This window comes from Pelophylax lessonae (genome assembly GCF_965119305.1).
Source record: "Pelophylax lessonae genome assembly, chromosome: 4".
NCBI classification, from domain to species: domain Eukaryota; kingdom Metazoa; phylum Chordata; class Amphibia; order Anura; family Ranidae; genus Pelophylax; species Pelophylax lessonae.
In genome coordinates, this window is record NC_138771.1 from 8,145,905 (window position 1) to 8,162,667 (window position 16,763).

The window sequence follows — 16,763 nt, forward strand, 5'->3', positions numbered from 1 at the left end:
AGGAAAATCACCCCCCCCCCCCCCCCCCCATCTGCCTCTGTAGCATAATTCTCCATTACTTTCTGCATTTCCACCTCTGTTCCTGCATGCGGCATTTGTAGAGGAATGACATCCTTCCTTGACTTGCACCCCTGGACTGTCCATGCATCCTTCCTCGGAGTGAGGAGGAGGAGGAGGAGGAGGAGGGTGTGTGCAGAGGGAAGAGGAGGTCCCGGGGCTCCAGTAACAGGAGAACTCAGATCTGTGAGGATATCCCAAGCTGGATACAATCCGCTATGTCCCATCATAGGAGACTAACCCTAAATCTGCCCAACCCCCAGCAGGCAGCCTGAGGAATAGGGACATGGAAGTCCCAGGGTGACACTTACCTGCAGCAAAGAACTCCGAAGAGCCACTGACCTGCAGCAAAGAACTCAGCAATAAGCAAAGAACTCCTCTACACCACTTACCTGCAGCGCAGAGTTCCGCTCCTCCGCTCCGCCACTTACCTGCAGCGCAGAGTTCCGCTCCTCCGCTCCGCCACTTACCTGCAGCGCAGAGTTCCGCTCCTCCGCTCCGCCACTTACCTGCAGCGCAGAGGACAGCTCTCCGACACCGGCTAGGATGGGCTGACACCATGCCCCTGATGATGGTGGGTCTCCGGGCTGTCAGCTGCCTGGTGGGGGTGGTGGTCCTCCTCTCCCTGGTTCCTTGGACCCGGAGCTGCCCCGTCCTCATCCACAGCTGCAAATGTGTCCTGGAGCGCCCCAAACATGGGGTGACGTCCACCGGGGCTCAGAGGAAGAAGGTGACATGTAATAATGAGGACCTGCTGGAGGTGCCCGACCCTGCCCTGATCCCCAACAAGACCTCCACCCTGTAAGTGTTCTGGGGTCCTGGGGGTTGAAGGGTGAGGGGTCCTGGGTGGGAGGGGGAGTTTGAGGGGTTCTGGGGGGGATGGAAGGGTGAGGGGTCCCATCTGGATGAAAGATCAGGAATTAGAGTCTGCATGGAGTATGTGTGTCTGCTAATGGAGTGCTCACCAGATCCAGGAAACGTGAGCACTTCATGTTACATATAATGATACAAAGTAACCGAACTTATATCTACACTGTATACAATGTATGTGAGCTTTATACATGAACACTGTATACAATGTATGTGATCTCTATACATGGACACTGTATACAATGTATGTGAGCTCTATACATGGACACTGTATACAATGTATGTGATCTCTATACATGAACACTGTATACAATGTATGTGAGCTCTATACATGGACACTGTATACAATGTATGTGAGCTCTATACATGGACACTGTATACAATGTATCTGAGCTCTATACATGAACACTGTATACAATGTATCTGAGCTCTATACATGAACACTGTATACAATGTATGTGAGCTCTATACATGAACACTGTATACAATGTTTTTGAGCTCTATACATGGACACTGTATACAATGTATGTGATCTCTATACATGAACACTGTATACAATGTATCTGAGCTCTATACATGGACACTGTATACAATGTATGTGAGCTCTATACATGGACACTGTATACAATGTATGTGATCTCTATACATGAACACTGTATACAATGTATCTGAGCTCTATACATGAACACTGTATACAATGAATGTGAGCTCTATACATGAACACTGTATACAATGTATCTGAGCTCTATACATGAACACTGTATACAATGTATGTGAGCTCTATACATGGACACTGTATACAATGTATCTGAGCTCTATACATGAACACTGTATACAATGTATGTGAGCTCTATACATGAACACTGTATACAATGTATCTGAGCTCTATACATGGACACTGTATACAATGTATGTGATCTCTATACATGGACACTGTATACAATGTATGTGAGCTCTATACATGGACACTGTATACAATGTATGTGAGCTCTATACATGGACACTGTATACAATGTATGTGATCTCTATACATGGAAGCTGTATACAATGTATCTGAGCTCTATACATGGACACTGTATACGATGTATGTGAGCTCTATACATGGACACTGTATACGATGTATGTGAGCTCTATACATGAACACTGTATACAATGTATCTGAGCTCTATACATGGACACTGTATACAATGTATGTGATCTCTATACATGGACACTGTATACAATGTATGTGAGCTCTATACATGGACACTGTATACAATGTATGTGATCTCTAAACATGGAAGCTGTATACAATGTATCTGAGCTCTATACATGGACACTGTATACGATGTATGTGAGCTCTATACATGGACACTGTATACGATGTATGTGAGCTCTATACATGAACACTGTATACAATGTATCTGAGCTCTATACATGGACACTGTATACAATGTATGTGATCTCTATACATGGACACTGTATACAATGTATGTGAGCTCTATACATGGACACTGTATACAATGTATCTGAGCTCTATACATGAACACTGTATACAATGTATGTGAGCTCTATACATGGACACTGTATACAATGTATGTGATCTCTATACATGGAAGCTGTATACAATGTATCTGAGCTCTATACATGGACACTGTATACAATGTTTTTGAGCTCTATACATGGACACTGTATACAATGTATCTGAACTCTATACATGAACACTGTATACAATGTATGTGAGCTCTATACATGAACACTGTATACAATGTATCTGAGCTCTATACATGAACACTGTATACAATGTATGTGAGCTCTATACATGAACACTGTAAACAATGTATCTGAGCTCTATACATGGACACTGTATACAATGTATGTGAGCTCTATACATGGACACTGTATACAATGTATGTGATCTCTATACATGAACACTGTATACAATGTATCTGAGCTCTATACATGGACACTGTATACAATGTATGTGAGCTCTATACATGGACACTGTATACAATGTATGTGATCTCTATACATGAACACTGTATACAATGTATCTGAGCTCTATACATAAACACTGTATACAATGTATGTGATCTCTATACATGAACACTGTATACAATGTATGTGAGCTCTATACATGAACACTGTATACAATGTATCTGAGCTCTATACATGGACACTGTATACAATGTATCAGAGCTCTATACATGAACACTGTATACAATGTATGTGAGCTCTATACATGGACACTGTATACAATGTATGTGAGCTCTATACATGAACACTGTATACAATGTATGTGAGCTCTATACATGGACACTGTATACGATGTATCTGAGCTCTATACATGGACACTGTATACAATGTATGTGAGCTCTATACATGAACACTGTATACAATGTATCTGAGCTCTATACATGGACACTGTATACAATGTATGTGAGCTCTATACATGGACACTGTATACAATGTATGTGAGCTCTATACATGAACACTGTATACAATGTATGTGAGCTCTATACATGGACACTGTATACAATGTATCTGAGCTCTATACATGGACACTGTATACAATGTATGTGAGCTCTATACATGAACACTGTATACAATGTATGTGAGCTCTATACATGGACACTGTATACAATGTATCTGAGCTCTATACATGGACACTGTATACAATGTATGTGAGCTCTATACATGAACACTGTATACAATGTATCTGAGCTCTATACATGGACACTGTATACAATGTATGTGAGCTCTATACATGAACACTGTATACAATGTATGTGAGCTCTATACATGGACACTGTATACAATGTATGTGAGCTCTATACATGGACACTGTATACAATGTATCTGAGCTCTATACATGGACACTGTATACAATGTATGTGAGCTCTATACATGGACAGTGTATACAATGTATCTGAGCTGTATACATGGACACTGTATACAATGTATGTGAGCTCTATACATGGACACTGTATACAATGTATGTGAACTCTATACATGAACACTGTATACAATGTATGTGAGCTCTATACATGGACGCTGTATACAATGTATGTGAGCTCTATACATAAACACTGTATACAATGTATGTGAGCTCTATACATGAACACTGTATACAATGTATCTGAGCTCTATACATGGACACTGTATACAATGTATGTGAGCTCTATACATGGACAGTGTATACAATGTATCTGAGCTGTATACATGGACACTGTATACAATGTATGTGAGCTCTATACATGGACACTGTATACAATGTATGTGAACTCTATACATGAACACTGTATACAATGTATGTGAGCTCTATACATGGACGCTGTATACAATGTATGTGAGCTCTATACATAAACACTGTATACAATGTATGTGAGCTCTATACATAGACACTGTATACAATGTATGTGAGCTCTATACATGGACACTGTATACAATGTATGTGAGCTCTATACATGGACACTGTATACAATGTATCTGAGCTCTATACATGAACGCTGTATACAATGTATCTGAGCTCTATACATGTACACTGTATACAATGTATCTGAGCTCTATACATGGACACTGTATACAATGTATGTGAGCTCTATACATGAACACTGTATACAATGTATCTGAGCTCTATACATGAACACTGTATACAATGTATCTGAGCTCTATATCTATAAGTACACTACTATACAATGGGGGGGGGGGGGGATATTTATTTGGACTGGATGAGCCGGAATCCAGAGCAGATGTGTTTGGTAACCAATCAACTTCAATCTTCAGTTTGTTCAGTTAATTTTTTTAAATTAAAGATAAAAGCTGAATTTTTCCCCATTCAAAACTGCTCCAGATTCTGTCTGCTCTGATCCCTTGTTGAACAAACCAGACACAGTAGTCCACGTGGAAGGACCTTATGGGAGGGTTATAACTCCTGTCATTTGTTTTAGTTTTTTGTTTTTTGCCATCTGTATCCTTTTGGGGAGATTTCCTATCACTTCCGGTCCCATAGACAAAAAAGGAGTTGATTGGAAATCCCCCTAAAGTGAGAGAGTCATCAGTGTTATTAAAACCAGTGTCCCCATTGGAAGATTTCCCCTCTGTTTTTGTTTTGATGACATCCCAAAGTTTAAACATTTCTTTTTGGTTTAATTCTCATTTATAATGGTAAATGGGGAAAAATAGAGAGGAAGAAGGGGAACAAACAGCCATAAAAACTTGACAGATGTTCCAGTTTTGGTGAACCTCGGCACCCCAGATGTTTTGGAACTACATTTCATAATTACATAAGCATCATGGGAAATGTAGTTCCAAAACATCTGGGGTGCCAAGGTTCCCCATCACTGTATAATGTAACCCATCTCCACTCTATCCAAAACTAAAAAATAAAGTTTTGCTTTTCGTTTTACTTCAAAACCTCTGTTGGGTTTTTACTGCTGTCTGTGTCCCCATTGGGGAGAAATATCCTCTGGATTTGTCCGGGTGACCAAAGTCAGGGAGAAACAAACATTTTGATTTGCCACCAGAACAGGAATAAAGGTGAAATCAGTGGTGACACTTATTCCAGTGACTAACCAATAGAAGGGCACACGCTTCACAGTGGAGAGATTTATATTTCACTTCCTGTTGTGTCTGCAGAACAGGAAGATAATGTAAATCTCCCCAGCGGGGCACAGATGGAAAAAATACTGACAGAGGTTTTTTTTTTATCATTCTAACTCCATCCAATATGGAAAGAAAATGTGGGTTTAATTATACTTTTAAGCTGATCACTGGATCATTTTGTTTTTTTACGCTTTTAATTCAAACCCCAGAATGTGGAATGCTGTACATCGGCATTATTATATTTAGTGAATGATCTCTTCAGTATTTCTATTATTAGTATATTATTTCTTCAGTATTTCTATTATTAGTATATTATCTCTTCAGTATTTATATTATTAGTATATTATCTCTTCAGTTTTTCTATTATTAGTATATTATTTCTTCACTATTTTCATTATTAGTATATTATTTCTTCAATATTTCTATTATTAGAATATTATTTCTTCAGTATTTCTTTTATTAGTATATTATTTCTTCAATATTTCTATTATTAGTATATTATTTCTTCAGTATTTCTATTATTAGTATATTATTTCTTCAATATTTCCAAATATTAGTATATTATTTCTTCAGTAGTTCTATTATTAGTATATTATCTCTTCAGTATTTCTATTATTAGTATATTATTTCTTCAATATTTCTATTATTAGTATATTCTTTTTTCAGTATTTCTATTATTAATATATTATTTCTTCAGTATTTCTATTAATTGTATATTATTTCTTCAGTATTTCTATTATTAGTATATTATCTCTTCAGTATTTCTATTATTAGTATATTATTTCTTCAGTATTTCTATTATTAGTATATTATCTCTTCAGTATTTCTATTATTAGTATATTATTTCTTCAATATTTCTATTATTAGAATATTATTTCTTCAATATTTCTATTATTAGTATATTATTTCTTCAATATTTCTATTATTAGTATATTATTTCTTCAGTATTTCTATTATTAGTATATTATCTCTTCAGTATTTCTATTATTAGTATATTATTTCTTCAATATTTCTATTATTAGTATATTATTTCTTCAATATTTCTATTATTAGTATATTCTTTTTTCAGTATTTCTACTATTAATATATTATTTCTTCAGTATTTCTATTAATTGTATATTATCTCTTCAATATTTATATTATTAGTATATTATCTCTTCAATATTCCTATTATTAGTATATTATTTCTTCGGTATTTCTATTATTGTTTTGCTGTTTTACAAATACTGCATAAATAACTCGCATGGAAGTTTTGAGTTTGTAATAGAATGTTTATAAACAATTGATGATGTCAGACTGAATATCTGGGTTATGGGCCGGTTCACACCATGAATCGCACTGGGACGCACTGGGCATTGTTATGCCATTCACATGTAATTTAGGTGCAGTGCAATTTCAGCCCATTCATCGGAATCAGCTGAAGTCACGCACCGAAAGTACTGTATCACTACTTTATAAAATTCATAGGAACGCATTGCATGGTACTACTGTACCCAGTGCCGGGACAAGGTCACCCAGTGCCCAGGGCAAAGATGCCAATGTGCACCCCCCCCCTTCCCTTAGGGTTAGGGTCAGGGCGCCTCCATCCTTGCAATAAACCATTGTCCTTCCTGCCCACCCCTTGTCCCGGGCCCTGACTGTACCATGTGATCCAGTGCAGGCAAACACATTGCGTTTCCAACCAGCGTTGGGGGTGTCATTGTGTAAGGCTAAGTTTGCATCTGTGCATTTTTTAATGCATTTGCAGATCCACAGAAACACACTGCAATCAACTTAACCTTCTTTCCTATGGGTCCCATTCACATCTATGCAGTTTCCAGCAATGTGTTTTATTGGAAGGGTGCAGGGACTTTTTTTTTTACACGCAACATGGTGCAATTTTTGGCTCCATAGACTTCAATAGAATTGCATCAAAATGCATGTTTTGGTGCATTTTCCTGCATGGCAACTGACACCTCCTCCTAGCAACATCAACACTTCCCCAAAAATGCATCAAAAACACTCATGAAAAAATGCAAAACTGCATTATCTGCCCATGCATAGATGTGAACCTCGCCTTAACTTTGACTGCTGATTGTAACTGCATTGCATTTAGTACGTAGTGCAGAAAACACGCACAGAATGAGGGTTTCCCGCACTGCGTTCTGGTGTGACCTGGCCTTATATTTCTTCATACTTTGTAAGGTATCATTTTGAGAATAGCGGCAGATTCTAGCATACTTGTGAAGAGTTCATATCGGTGTAACGTTCACCAATTGTATGGATCACATTGGTTGGAGAAGGATTGCTGCATGTGTGATGTCAGTGACGGGTATTGGAGTAGTTTTGTTTACAGAATTATGACGTCCATCTATGAAATAAGTCACAATCGGGGTGATTTACTAAAGGCAAATAGACTGTGCACTGTACAAAGTGCAGTTGCTCCAGAGTTTAGTGAATGAGCAGAAGCTCTGCTGACTTCCATCATCCAATCATATGCAAGCAAAAATGCTGTTTTTTTATTTTCTTGCGCGCAGTGGCGGCCCGTCCATTGGGGGCGCAGGGGCTCGGCCCCCCCCCCCCCCATCCATGCATCTGGCCCCCTAATCTACACGCAGGGCGCCGGATGCATGGATTTTTATTTTTTTTGAAGCACGTGATTAGATCCAGAGACTCTAATAGGCTTCAAAAAAGGGTGGGCTCTGCGCCCCGAGCCGACCCAGTTGTATGACAATAGCGAATGAATATTCGCTATTATCACACTGATTCTCCTCCCAGCCAATCAGGAAGCGGGTCCTGAGACCCCTTTCCCGATTGGCTGAAAAGAGAATCGATTTTACTGGCCATTGGCCAGGAAGAGGGAGGAGTCATACGGCCGGCCGGAGGAGAATCTCAGCCATCCAGGAAGGAGGAGGTAAGAATGCTGGCTGTCTGGCCGACCGTCCCCCCCCAAAATGATCATACACCAGCTGCCACTGCTTGCACGTGATTGGGTACTCTTTGCAAAGTGAAGCTTTACCTTTTTTTTTTGTTTTTACTAAGCTATGGTTCAACTGCACTTTGCAAAGTGCACAGTCTATGTGCTTTTAGTAAATCAACCACAATGTATCACCCAGTGAGCTGCCTATTAGTATAGAAGTTTGTTATTTATACAATGTATCACCCAGTGAGATGCCTATCATTATAGAAGTTTATTATTTATGCAATGTGACTTCCTAGACATCGAACTGTCACTGTTTGTAGACTGAATACATTGTTTCTAAACTGAATACATTGTTTTAAGACTGGATACATTGTTTGTAGACTGTATACATTGTTTCTAGTGGTGCTGATGATGAGATATTATTAATGGCAGTTGATTGGACCTGTGAAGGATGTTGGTGTCAGGACTCATGGTGGATGAGTATATAAAGCTGTCTTTTGGATAATCCTAGGTGCAGAATGACAAACCTTCTTCTAATATATGTCCTATCTGTACACGATCTCTGTATAATCGACTTTACATACAGCATACCAAAAGGACCTACCTAACCTAGCCAATCAGTTTGTCTAGCTCCGCTCACTACATATTTGTTGGCAGATCTTAAAGTGAAAATAACAAAAGTGTTATACTTACCTGCTCTGTGTAATGGTTTTGCACAGAGCAGCCAAAATCCTCTTCTTCTGGGGTCCCCCACTAGTCCTCCAGGCTCCTCCCCTCCCGCCCAGTGCCCCCCCATGGAAAGCCGCTTTCCACGGGAAGGGGGCACCAGTGCGTGCTCGCTCCTGAGCCACCCTGTCTGCGTCTATTGACACAGAGCTGGCGACTCGGCCCCGCCCCCTGCTCATTTGGCACAGCATTTGATTGACAGCCGATGACTCCTGCTGCTATCAATCTCCCCAGGGAGGAGGAGGACAGCAGTGAGAGCCACAGAGTGAGATGCTGGAGAAAACTGAAGTAACCAGTCCAGTCCCAGTTTAAAGTGGTTATAATGTCAAAATGGTTTTTTTACCTTTACTGCATTAATATAAAAAACGTTCCACTGCTTTTTCTGCCCTTCCCCCACCTTAAACACTTACATGTCTCCTCTAACTATCCAGCGCTCTCTCCAGCTGCAGCACTGCTGCTCTCTCTTCCTGGATTTGCAGGCTACACTATGAGCAGTAACAGCCATTGACTTCTACTGCTGTCAGTTAAATTCTGGTAGGGAGCGGGGATGAGCCATGCTGTGTGCGTCTATAGGTGCACAGAGCCTGGCTCGGGAGCACCGCTGCATTGGGTGGTCCCATAGCACGTGGCTTGCTATGGGGCACCTGCAGGAAGAAAGAGTGCATAGCAGCGGGGGTCACCAACAGAGGAGGTAAGCCACCCCTCTGTGCAATCTATTGAACTTCGTTTTTTTTTTTTAAAGCAAACAAAAATGTGACTTTAATATCACTTTATTGCAGTAAAATTATAAGAAAAAGTATAAATAAAACCATCTCCTGTATCATGTCTGCAGTCTCTGATCATCTCTTGTATCATTTCCACAGTGTCTGACCATCTCTTGTATCATGTCCGCAGTCTCTGACCATCTATTGTATCATGTTTGCAGTCTCTGACCATCTCTTGTATCATGGCTACAGTCTCTGATCATCTCCTGTATCATGTCCGCAGTCTCTGACCATCTCCTTTAGCATGTCCGCAGTCTCTGACCATCTCCTGTATCATGTCTGCAGTCTCCAACCTTCTCTTGTATCATGTCCCCAGTCTCTGACCATCTCCTGCATCATGTCTGCAGTCTCTGACCATCTCCTGTATCATGTCTGCAGTCTCTGACCATCTCCTGTATCATGTCTGCAGTCTCTGACCATCTCCTGTATCATGTCTGAAGTCTCCGACCTTCTCTTGTATTATATCTGCAGTCTCTGACCATCTCTTGTATCATGTCTGCAGTTTCTGACCTTCTCTTGTATCATGTCTACAGTCTCTGATCATCTCCTGTACCATGTTTACAGTCTCTAATCATCTCCTGTACCATAAAAATCAAAAAACGTGCTGCGCCAGAAGGGCACAAAAATAATTAGTGATTACATGAATCAACAAGTGTTATCAACAAAATATGGTGTTTTTTCACTATATCTCCTGTACCATGTCTACAGTCTCTGATCATCTCCTGTATCATATCTGCAGTCTCTGGCCATCTCCTCTATCATGTCCACAGTCTCTGACCATCTCCTGCATGATGTCTGCAGCATCTGACCATTTCTTGTATCATGTCCGCAGTCTCTAACCATCTCCTTTAGTATGTCCGCAGTCTCTGACCATCTCTTGTATCATGTCTGCAGTCCCTGACCATCTCCTTTAGTATGTCTGTAGTCTCTGACCATCTTCTGTATCATGTCTGCGGTCTCTGAACATCTCCTTTATCATGTCCGCAGTCTCTGACCATCTCCTTTAGTATGTCAACAGTCTCTGACCATCTCCTGTATCATGTCTGCAGTCTCTGACCATCTCCTGTATCATGTCTGCAGTCTCTGACCATCTCCTTTAGTATGTCTGCAGTCCCTGACCATCTCTTGTATCATGTCTGCAGTCCCTGACCATTTCCTTTAGTATGTCTGTAGTCTCTTACAATCTCCTGTATCATGTCTACAGTCTCTGACCATTTCTTGTATCATGTCTACAGTCTCTGACCATCTCCTTTAGTATGTCCGCAGTCTCTGACCATCTCCTTTAGTATGTCCGCAGTCTCTGACCATCTCCTGTATCATGTCTGCAGTCTCTGACCCATAGTATGTCTTACAGATACAACCGGCCCTTTGAAGGCAACCATAATGCTGATGTGGCCTGGGATGAAATGAGTTTGATACCCCTGCCTCAGAGTGTCATTAGTTGCTATGGTGCTGGCGGCTGACCTGCCTTCATTCTGACAGCTCATTAATATTATTATACACATTTATATAGGGGCAACAAGTTGCACAGCGCCTACTCATAATACTGATCCAGGGCAAACTGGGTCCCATGCTTTCCGCATCCTGGGGTAGTCTAGATAGCACCCCTGGGAGCCATGGCACCCTCGCTGTGAAACAACCAAATCACTGTCTTATGAAGGATGAACCACACTAACACAAGTGTTTATGGGACAGGTCCTCATTCAAAATAATGGGAATACATCTTTGTCGTATTGGGAATCCATCATCCATCCAACCTATCCATGTTTGTCCATCATGGGGGTAGCAGAAAGTCTTTTGTTGACCTGACCAGGCATGGAATAGACGCGGTGAAGCTGATAGTGATACATTTCAAGCAATTAATTCCATGGAGGGTGAAAGCAAAGCTGTTGACATAACTTTCCCCAAGAGGGACTTTCACAAGTTTGAAGTTCTATAATGAACAACACATTAGAATCTGGGATTGATTTCCATAATTATGAAGTGGCACAGTCTATGGTTTTACAAGTGTTCATTCTTTGAATCTGAAAGTGATGGACTTTATTATTAGTGAGTGTGTGTGGAACTATTGTCCCTGAACTGCCAGGCTTGGAGTGCTTCTGTCCTTTAAGTGGGACCTGTGACCTAGACTTGCGATAGGCAAGACAATGGAAGTCGTGTGATGACGGCTGCTTTCTGATTTGGTTGGTGCCGTACTTTGTGTTTTGTGTAGGTTTATTTTCTCTGTATCCTGACTGTTACACTTCTGTATTACCCCTCAAGCACAGCACAACAGCTCACTGTCTATACCTTGAAGCACTGGGGTTCCTGGTTTAGCCTTCGGTCATTAAATTATCTACATGGAGTTTGCTTGTAACCCTTGTGTTTATGTGAGTTTCCTTCAAAAATCCAAAGACATACTTGTTGGTTCATTAGTTGCTGTCTAAATTGGCCCCTAGTATGTGTGTACAAGTTGGCTATGCATAGGGTTGCCAACTTTCTGAAATGGAAATAAGGAACGGGGGGGAGGGGGCGGGGCGGGGGATGTTTTTTCCAGTGCAAAAAATAAGACAACATTTTAAGGAAGTGTAGTGCAAATATCTTTATATAATTATACTTCCATAACTTTTTCTTTGCTTTCCTTACCATTTTATCTGCTACTCCCCCCCCCTTTTTTTTGCTCTCCTTCTACTCTCCTTCCCCTTTTCTCTGCTATCCTTCCCTTTTCTTTGCACTTTCCCTTTTCTTTGCTCTCCTTCCCCTGTCTTTGCTCTCCTTTCCCTTTTCTTTGCTCTCCTTCTGCTGCCCATCCATTTTCTTTGCTCTCCTTCCCCTTTTTATTGCTATCCTTCCCTTTTCTCTGCTCTTATTCCCCTTTTATTTGCTCTCCTATCTCTTTTCTCTGCTCCTCTTCCCCATTTTTTGCTCTCCTTCTCTTTACTCTGCTCTCATTTCCCTTTTCTTTGCTCTCCTTCCCCTTTTTTTGCTCTCCTTCTCTTTTCTCTGCTCTCATTCCCCTTTTTTTTGCTCTCCTTCCCCTTTTTTTTCTCTCCTTCCCCTTTTATTTGCTCTCCTTCCCCTTTTCTTTGCTCCTTCTGCTGTCCTTCCATTTTCTTTGCTCTCCTTCCCCTTTTCTCTTTGCTCTCCTTCCCCTTTTCTTTGCTCCTTCTGCTGTCCTTCCATTTTCTTTGCTCTCTTATCCCTTTTCTCTGCTCCTCTTCCCCTTTTTTAAATCTCCTTCCCTTTTCTCTGCTCTCCTTCCCTTTGCTCTCCTCCCTCTGCTCCTCTTCCCCATTTTTCTGCTCTCCGTCCCATTTTGTTATCTCTTCTTCCCATTTTATTTGCTCTCCTGATGGGATGCTCTCCTTCCTCTTATCTGCTGGTTTGCCTTTTCTTTGCTCAACCTTCCCCTTTCCTCTGCTCTTCTCCCCTTTTCTCTCTTCTGCTTACCTTTTTTTCTCTTGTGCTCTGCTCGCTTTCTTTCGTCTTCGTTTTCTTTCTTCTTCTCTTCTTCTTCTTGGTACCGCAGGCGCCGGGCGGGGAATGCAGGGAGTGGTTACGTCGTGACGTCACGACGTCATCAGCACGGTATTGCGGAATTGGTCAGAAGGCGGAGGGGAGGGGATGCACAGTCACTACATGATGAAAGTGACGAACACCAAACAGGTACCGCGGAATACGGAACAAAGTGCGTTCCGTATCAGTTTGATATGGAACAGCACTTGTCTGTTTAAAATACGGGATGATTCCGTATTTTACGGAACGGTTGGCAACCCTGGCTATGCACGTGTTACCACATTTTGCTTACTAGTCCCAAGCCAAACCATTGAGGAGGATTGAGAAAAAACCTGGTGACCTACCTTGTAAAAAAAAAAATGTAAAAAAAACTCTGATGAAAAAGGCGTATCAGACACTTTGCCTATTGAGTTGGCCTATAGAATCGCCGAAAGTTGGATACAGCTTTAAAGATAGCAGCCATGGTGCCTCTACTTTGCACTTTTGAGGGTGAAGCCTAAAGTTACATGATTGATATTTAGTCGTCCTACCGAAATTGCTTGTGATTATTTGCCAATAATGTTCATTTATTAAGCAGATGGAACAAAAAGCTTCCTATACTGTAAGCCAGGATTTCTCAAGCTTTTTTTTTTACTAGAGGCACCCTTGAAATAATTTTCAGATGTCAAGGAATCCAAATGAAATCCAATGCATTTGGGGGTCAGTGGGAAAAATTACCACTTTACAGTGGTGCTAAAAATGCCTCCTCACAGACATCTAAAAAAAAAAAACTGTCAAGCAATTGGCTCTGCTAGGTGGTATTGCAACTGGAACTTGGCAGGCACCATCAAATGGGAGGTTAATCAGCCATTGCTCAAGGAAACCCATAGCAATCTCTGGAGGAAGCCTGGTTAAGAATGGCTGGTGTAAGCTATGAAGGTACATGCAGTAGAGATTATTCTCACATGGTCCCACAATGCTTGTATAGTGTGTGCGACTGATTATTAGTACATGCTGTCTGCGTAGTTTAAAGCATAGGACATGGTTTCTTGACCAGGATTACATGGAACCCTAGAGTTCTTCCAGAGGTTGGTAGGTGTTCCTTGAGCATTGAGCACTTTCTACCTGTCAGATAAGTTCCCACTGACACCATTGATCTTTTTAGCTATCTGTAAGGGGGTTATTTTTTCCAGTGACCACAAGTGTAAGTAACATTCTTCCCCAACCAGGCTTCATGGAACCCTAAGGTTCCTCCAGAGTAGGGTTTCTCAACCAGGGCTCCATGGAATTCTAGGGTTCCTCCAGAGGTTGCTAGGCGTTCTTTGAGCAATGAGCAATTTCTGCCCGTCAGATAAGTTCCCTCTGACACCATTGATCTTTTAAGCTATCTGTAAGGGGCTAATTCTTCCCAATGACCACAAGTGTAAGTAACATTCTTCCCCAACCAGGCTTCATGGAACCCTAAGGTTCCTCCAGAGTAGGGTTTCTCAACCAGGCCTCCATGGAATTCTAGGGTTCCTCCAGAGGTTGCTTGGCGTTCTTTGAGCAACGAGCCATTTTTTGCCTCTTAGATAAGTTCCCTCTGACACCATTGATCTTTTTAGCTATCTGTAAGGGGGTAATTCTTCCCAATGACCACAAGTGTAAGGAATATTCTTCCCCAACCAGACTCCATGGAACCCTAAAGTTCTTCCAGAGTAGGGTTTCTCAACCAGGGATCCATGGAATTCTAGGGTTCCTCCAGAGGTTGCTAGGGGTTCCTTAAGCAATTTATACCTCTCAGATAAGTTCCCACTGACACTATTGATCTTTTTAGCTATCTGTAAGGGGGTATTGCTTCCCAATGACCACAAATGTAAGGAGCATTCTTCTCACTGACCATCACACTAATGTATCATAAGATGTAGAATAGTCCTTTTTAGCAGGTGTTCCCTGAGGCTGGAAAGTTATTTCAAGGGTTCCTCTGTGTGGAAAAAGTTGAGAAAGGCTGGCATAGGGTGCCGGTCATTCCATTTGTTTAATGATGAATTTCAGAAGTTGCGTTTGACCTGCAATGTGTTTCTCATGTCCTATTGAGGTGATGTGAGTAGCAGACAAAGCCCTTCTTGGAGAAGGTCATGTTTGAGAAGAAGCCCGTCTACATGAACCCTAAAGCTGGCCATACACTGAGCAAATTTCGGGCCATTTTGATGAACGGACTAAATTTTCACAGTGAGTGGCCATGAAAAACATTCAACCTGGAAAGAAAATAGCCTAATAACAATCGATTTTGCCCCCAGAACAAACTTACATGCAGTTTCCCTGGATGAATAGCTCTGCTAATTGAATTCTCTGCTACTTTTTTGAATTAATCACATTTGATATCTCCGCCTGCTGCAAAGTCTTTTGTATCATATATTACCAAATGTATTTGCTGCTTCTCATTCTTATTAGTTCCTTAAAGTGGAACTGAACTCATTCTACCAACATCACCTATTTTATTCCTTATGCTGCTAGCATTAGTAAATAGATAAGAAGGGAGATTATATTTAATTGTTTTATACGTTTTTTTTTTTTTTTTCCTTTTTATTCAGTTGTTTCTGACCTAGGCCAAAATGATGTCATACATCCTAGAAGTCTTCATGGGAGGAGGGGCTTTCTCAGCGAAGAGCACCCTCCTGTCTGCATGCCTGAGCTAAGGGCACATTGATTCCAAGAAGTAAATGCTACATGAATCATCTGTCCTTACTCAAGATGACCGCAGCTAGAAATGCTAGGGTGGCTGCTAAATTGGAACTGATGCTGCTAGCTTTAGTAAATAGATTGGAGATTATATTTACTTGTTTTATACTTTTGTCTTTTAGGCTCGGTTCACACTTATGCGATGCGGGAAGGCTGCGAATATGCAGCCTGTTCCCGCATAGCATTCGCACATCTGGCAGTTCACACTGCCATATGCGATATGCAGGGGGTGTCAATTAAATGTTAACGACACCCCCAGTTTGATCGCATATCGCAGTGCAATCTGACAGTTCGCACAGAATAGGATCGCACAAGTGTGAACCACTGTGCGATCCGATTCTGATGCGGCTGAAAAAATGCCTCATGTGCGTCTTTGGTGCAGTGCGAATTCAGCCATACAAAGTGTATGGCTGATTTCGCATCCGCACAGGAGATCGCATGTAATGAAGGAGCAGTGCGCTCCGAATTACATGCGATCTCGCAAGCCGCAATAATGTGAATCGGCACTTACATTTCTTCAGTTACTTCCTGGTTCCTAATGTCGTACATCCCAGGAGTCTTCATGAGAGGAGGGGCTTTCTCAGCTGAGCACACCCTCCTGCCTACGTGCCTGAGCTAAGGACCAATGGGTTCCAGGAAGTAAATGCTACATGGATCATCTGCCC

The 16,763-nt window shown here is 41.3% G+C and overlaps 1 protein-coding gene across 1 annotated transcript in view; it reads left to right on the plus strand.

The window, feature by feature from the left end:
- Positions 1–578: 578 nt before the first annotated feature.
- The window catches only part of ADGRA2 (adhesion G protein-coupled receptor A2), a 342,184-nt gene continuing 325,999 nt past the window's right edge, over positions 579–16,763 (plus strand). Inside the window, exon 1 of the mRNA XM_082255622.1 lies at positions 579–858. Coding sequence (XP_082111748.1) covers positions 617–858 — 242 coding nt within the window. The 5' untranslated portion in view covers positions 579–616. The remainder of the gene's footprint in view (positions 859–16,763) is intronic.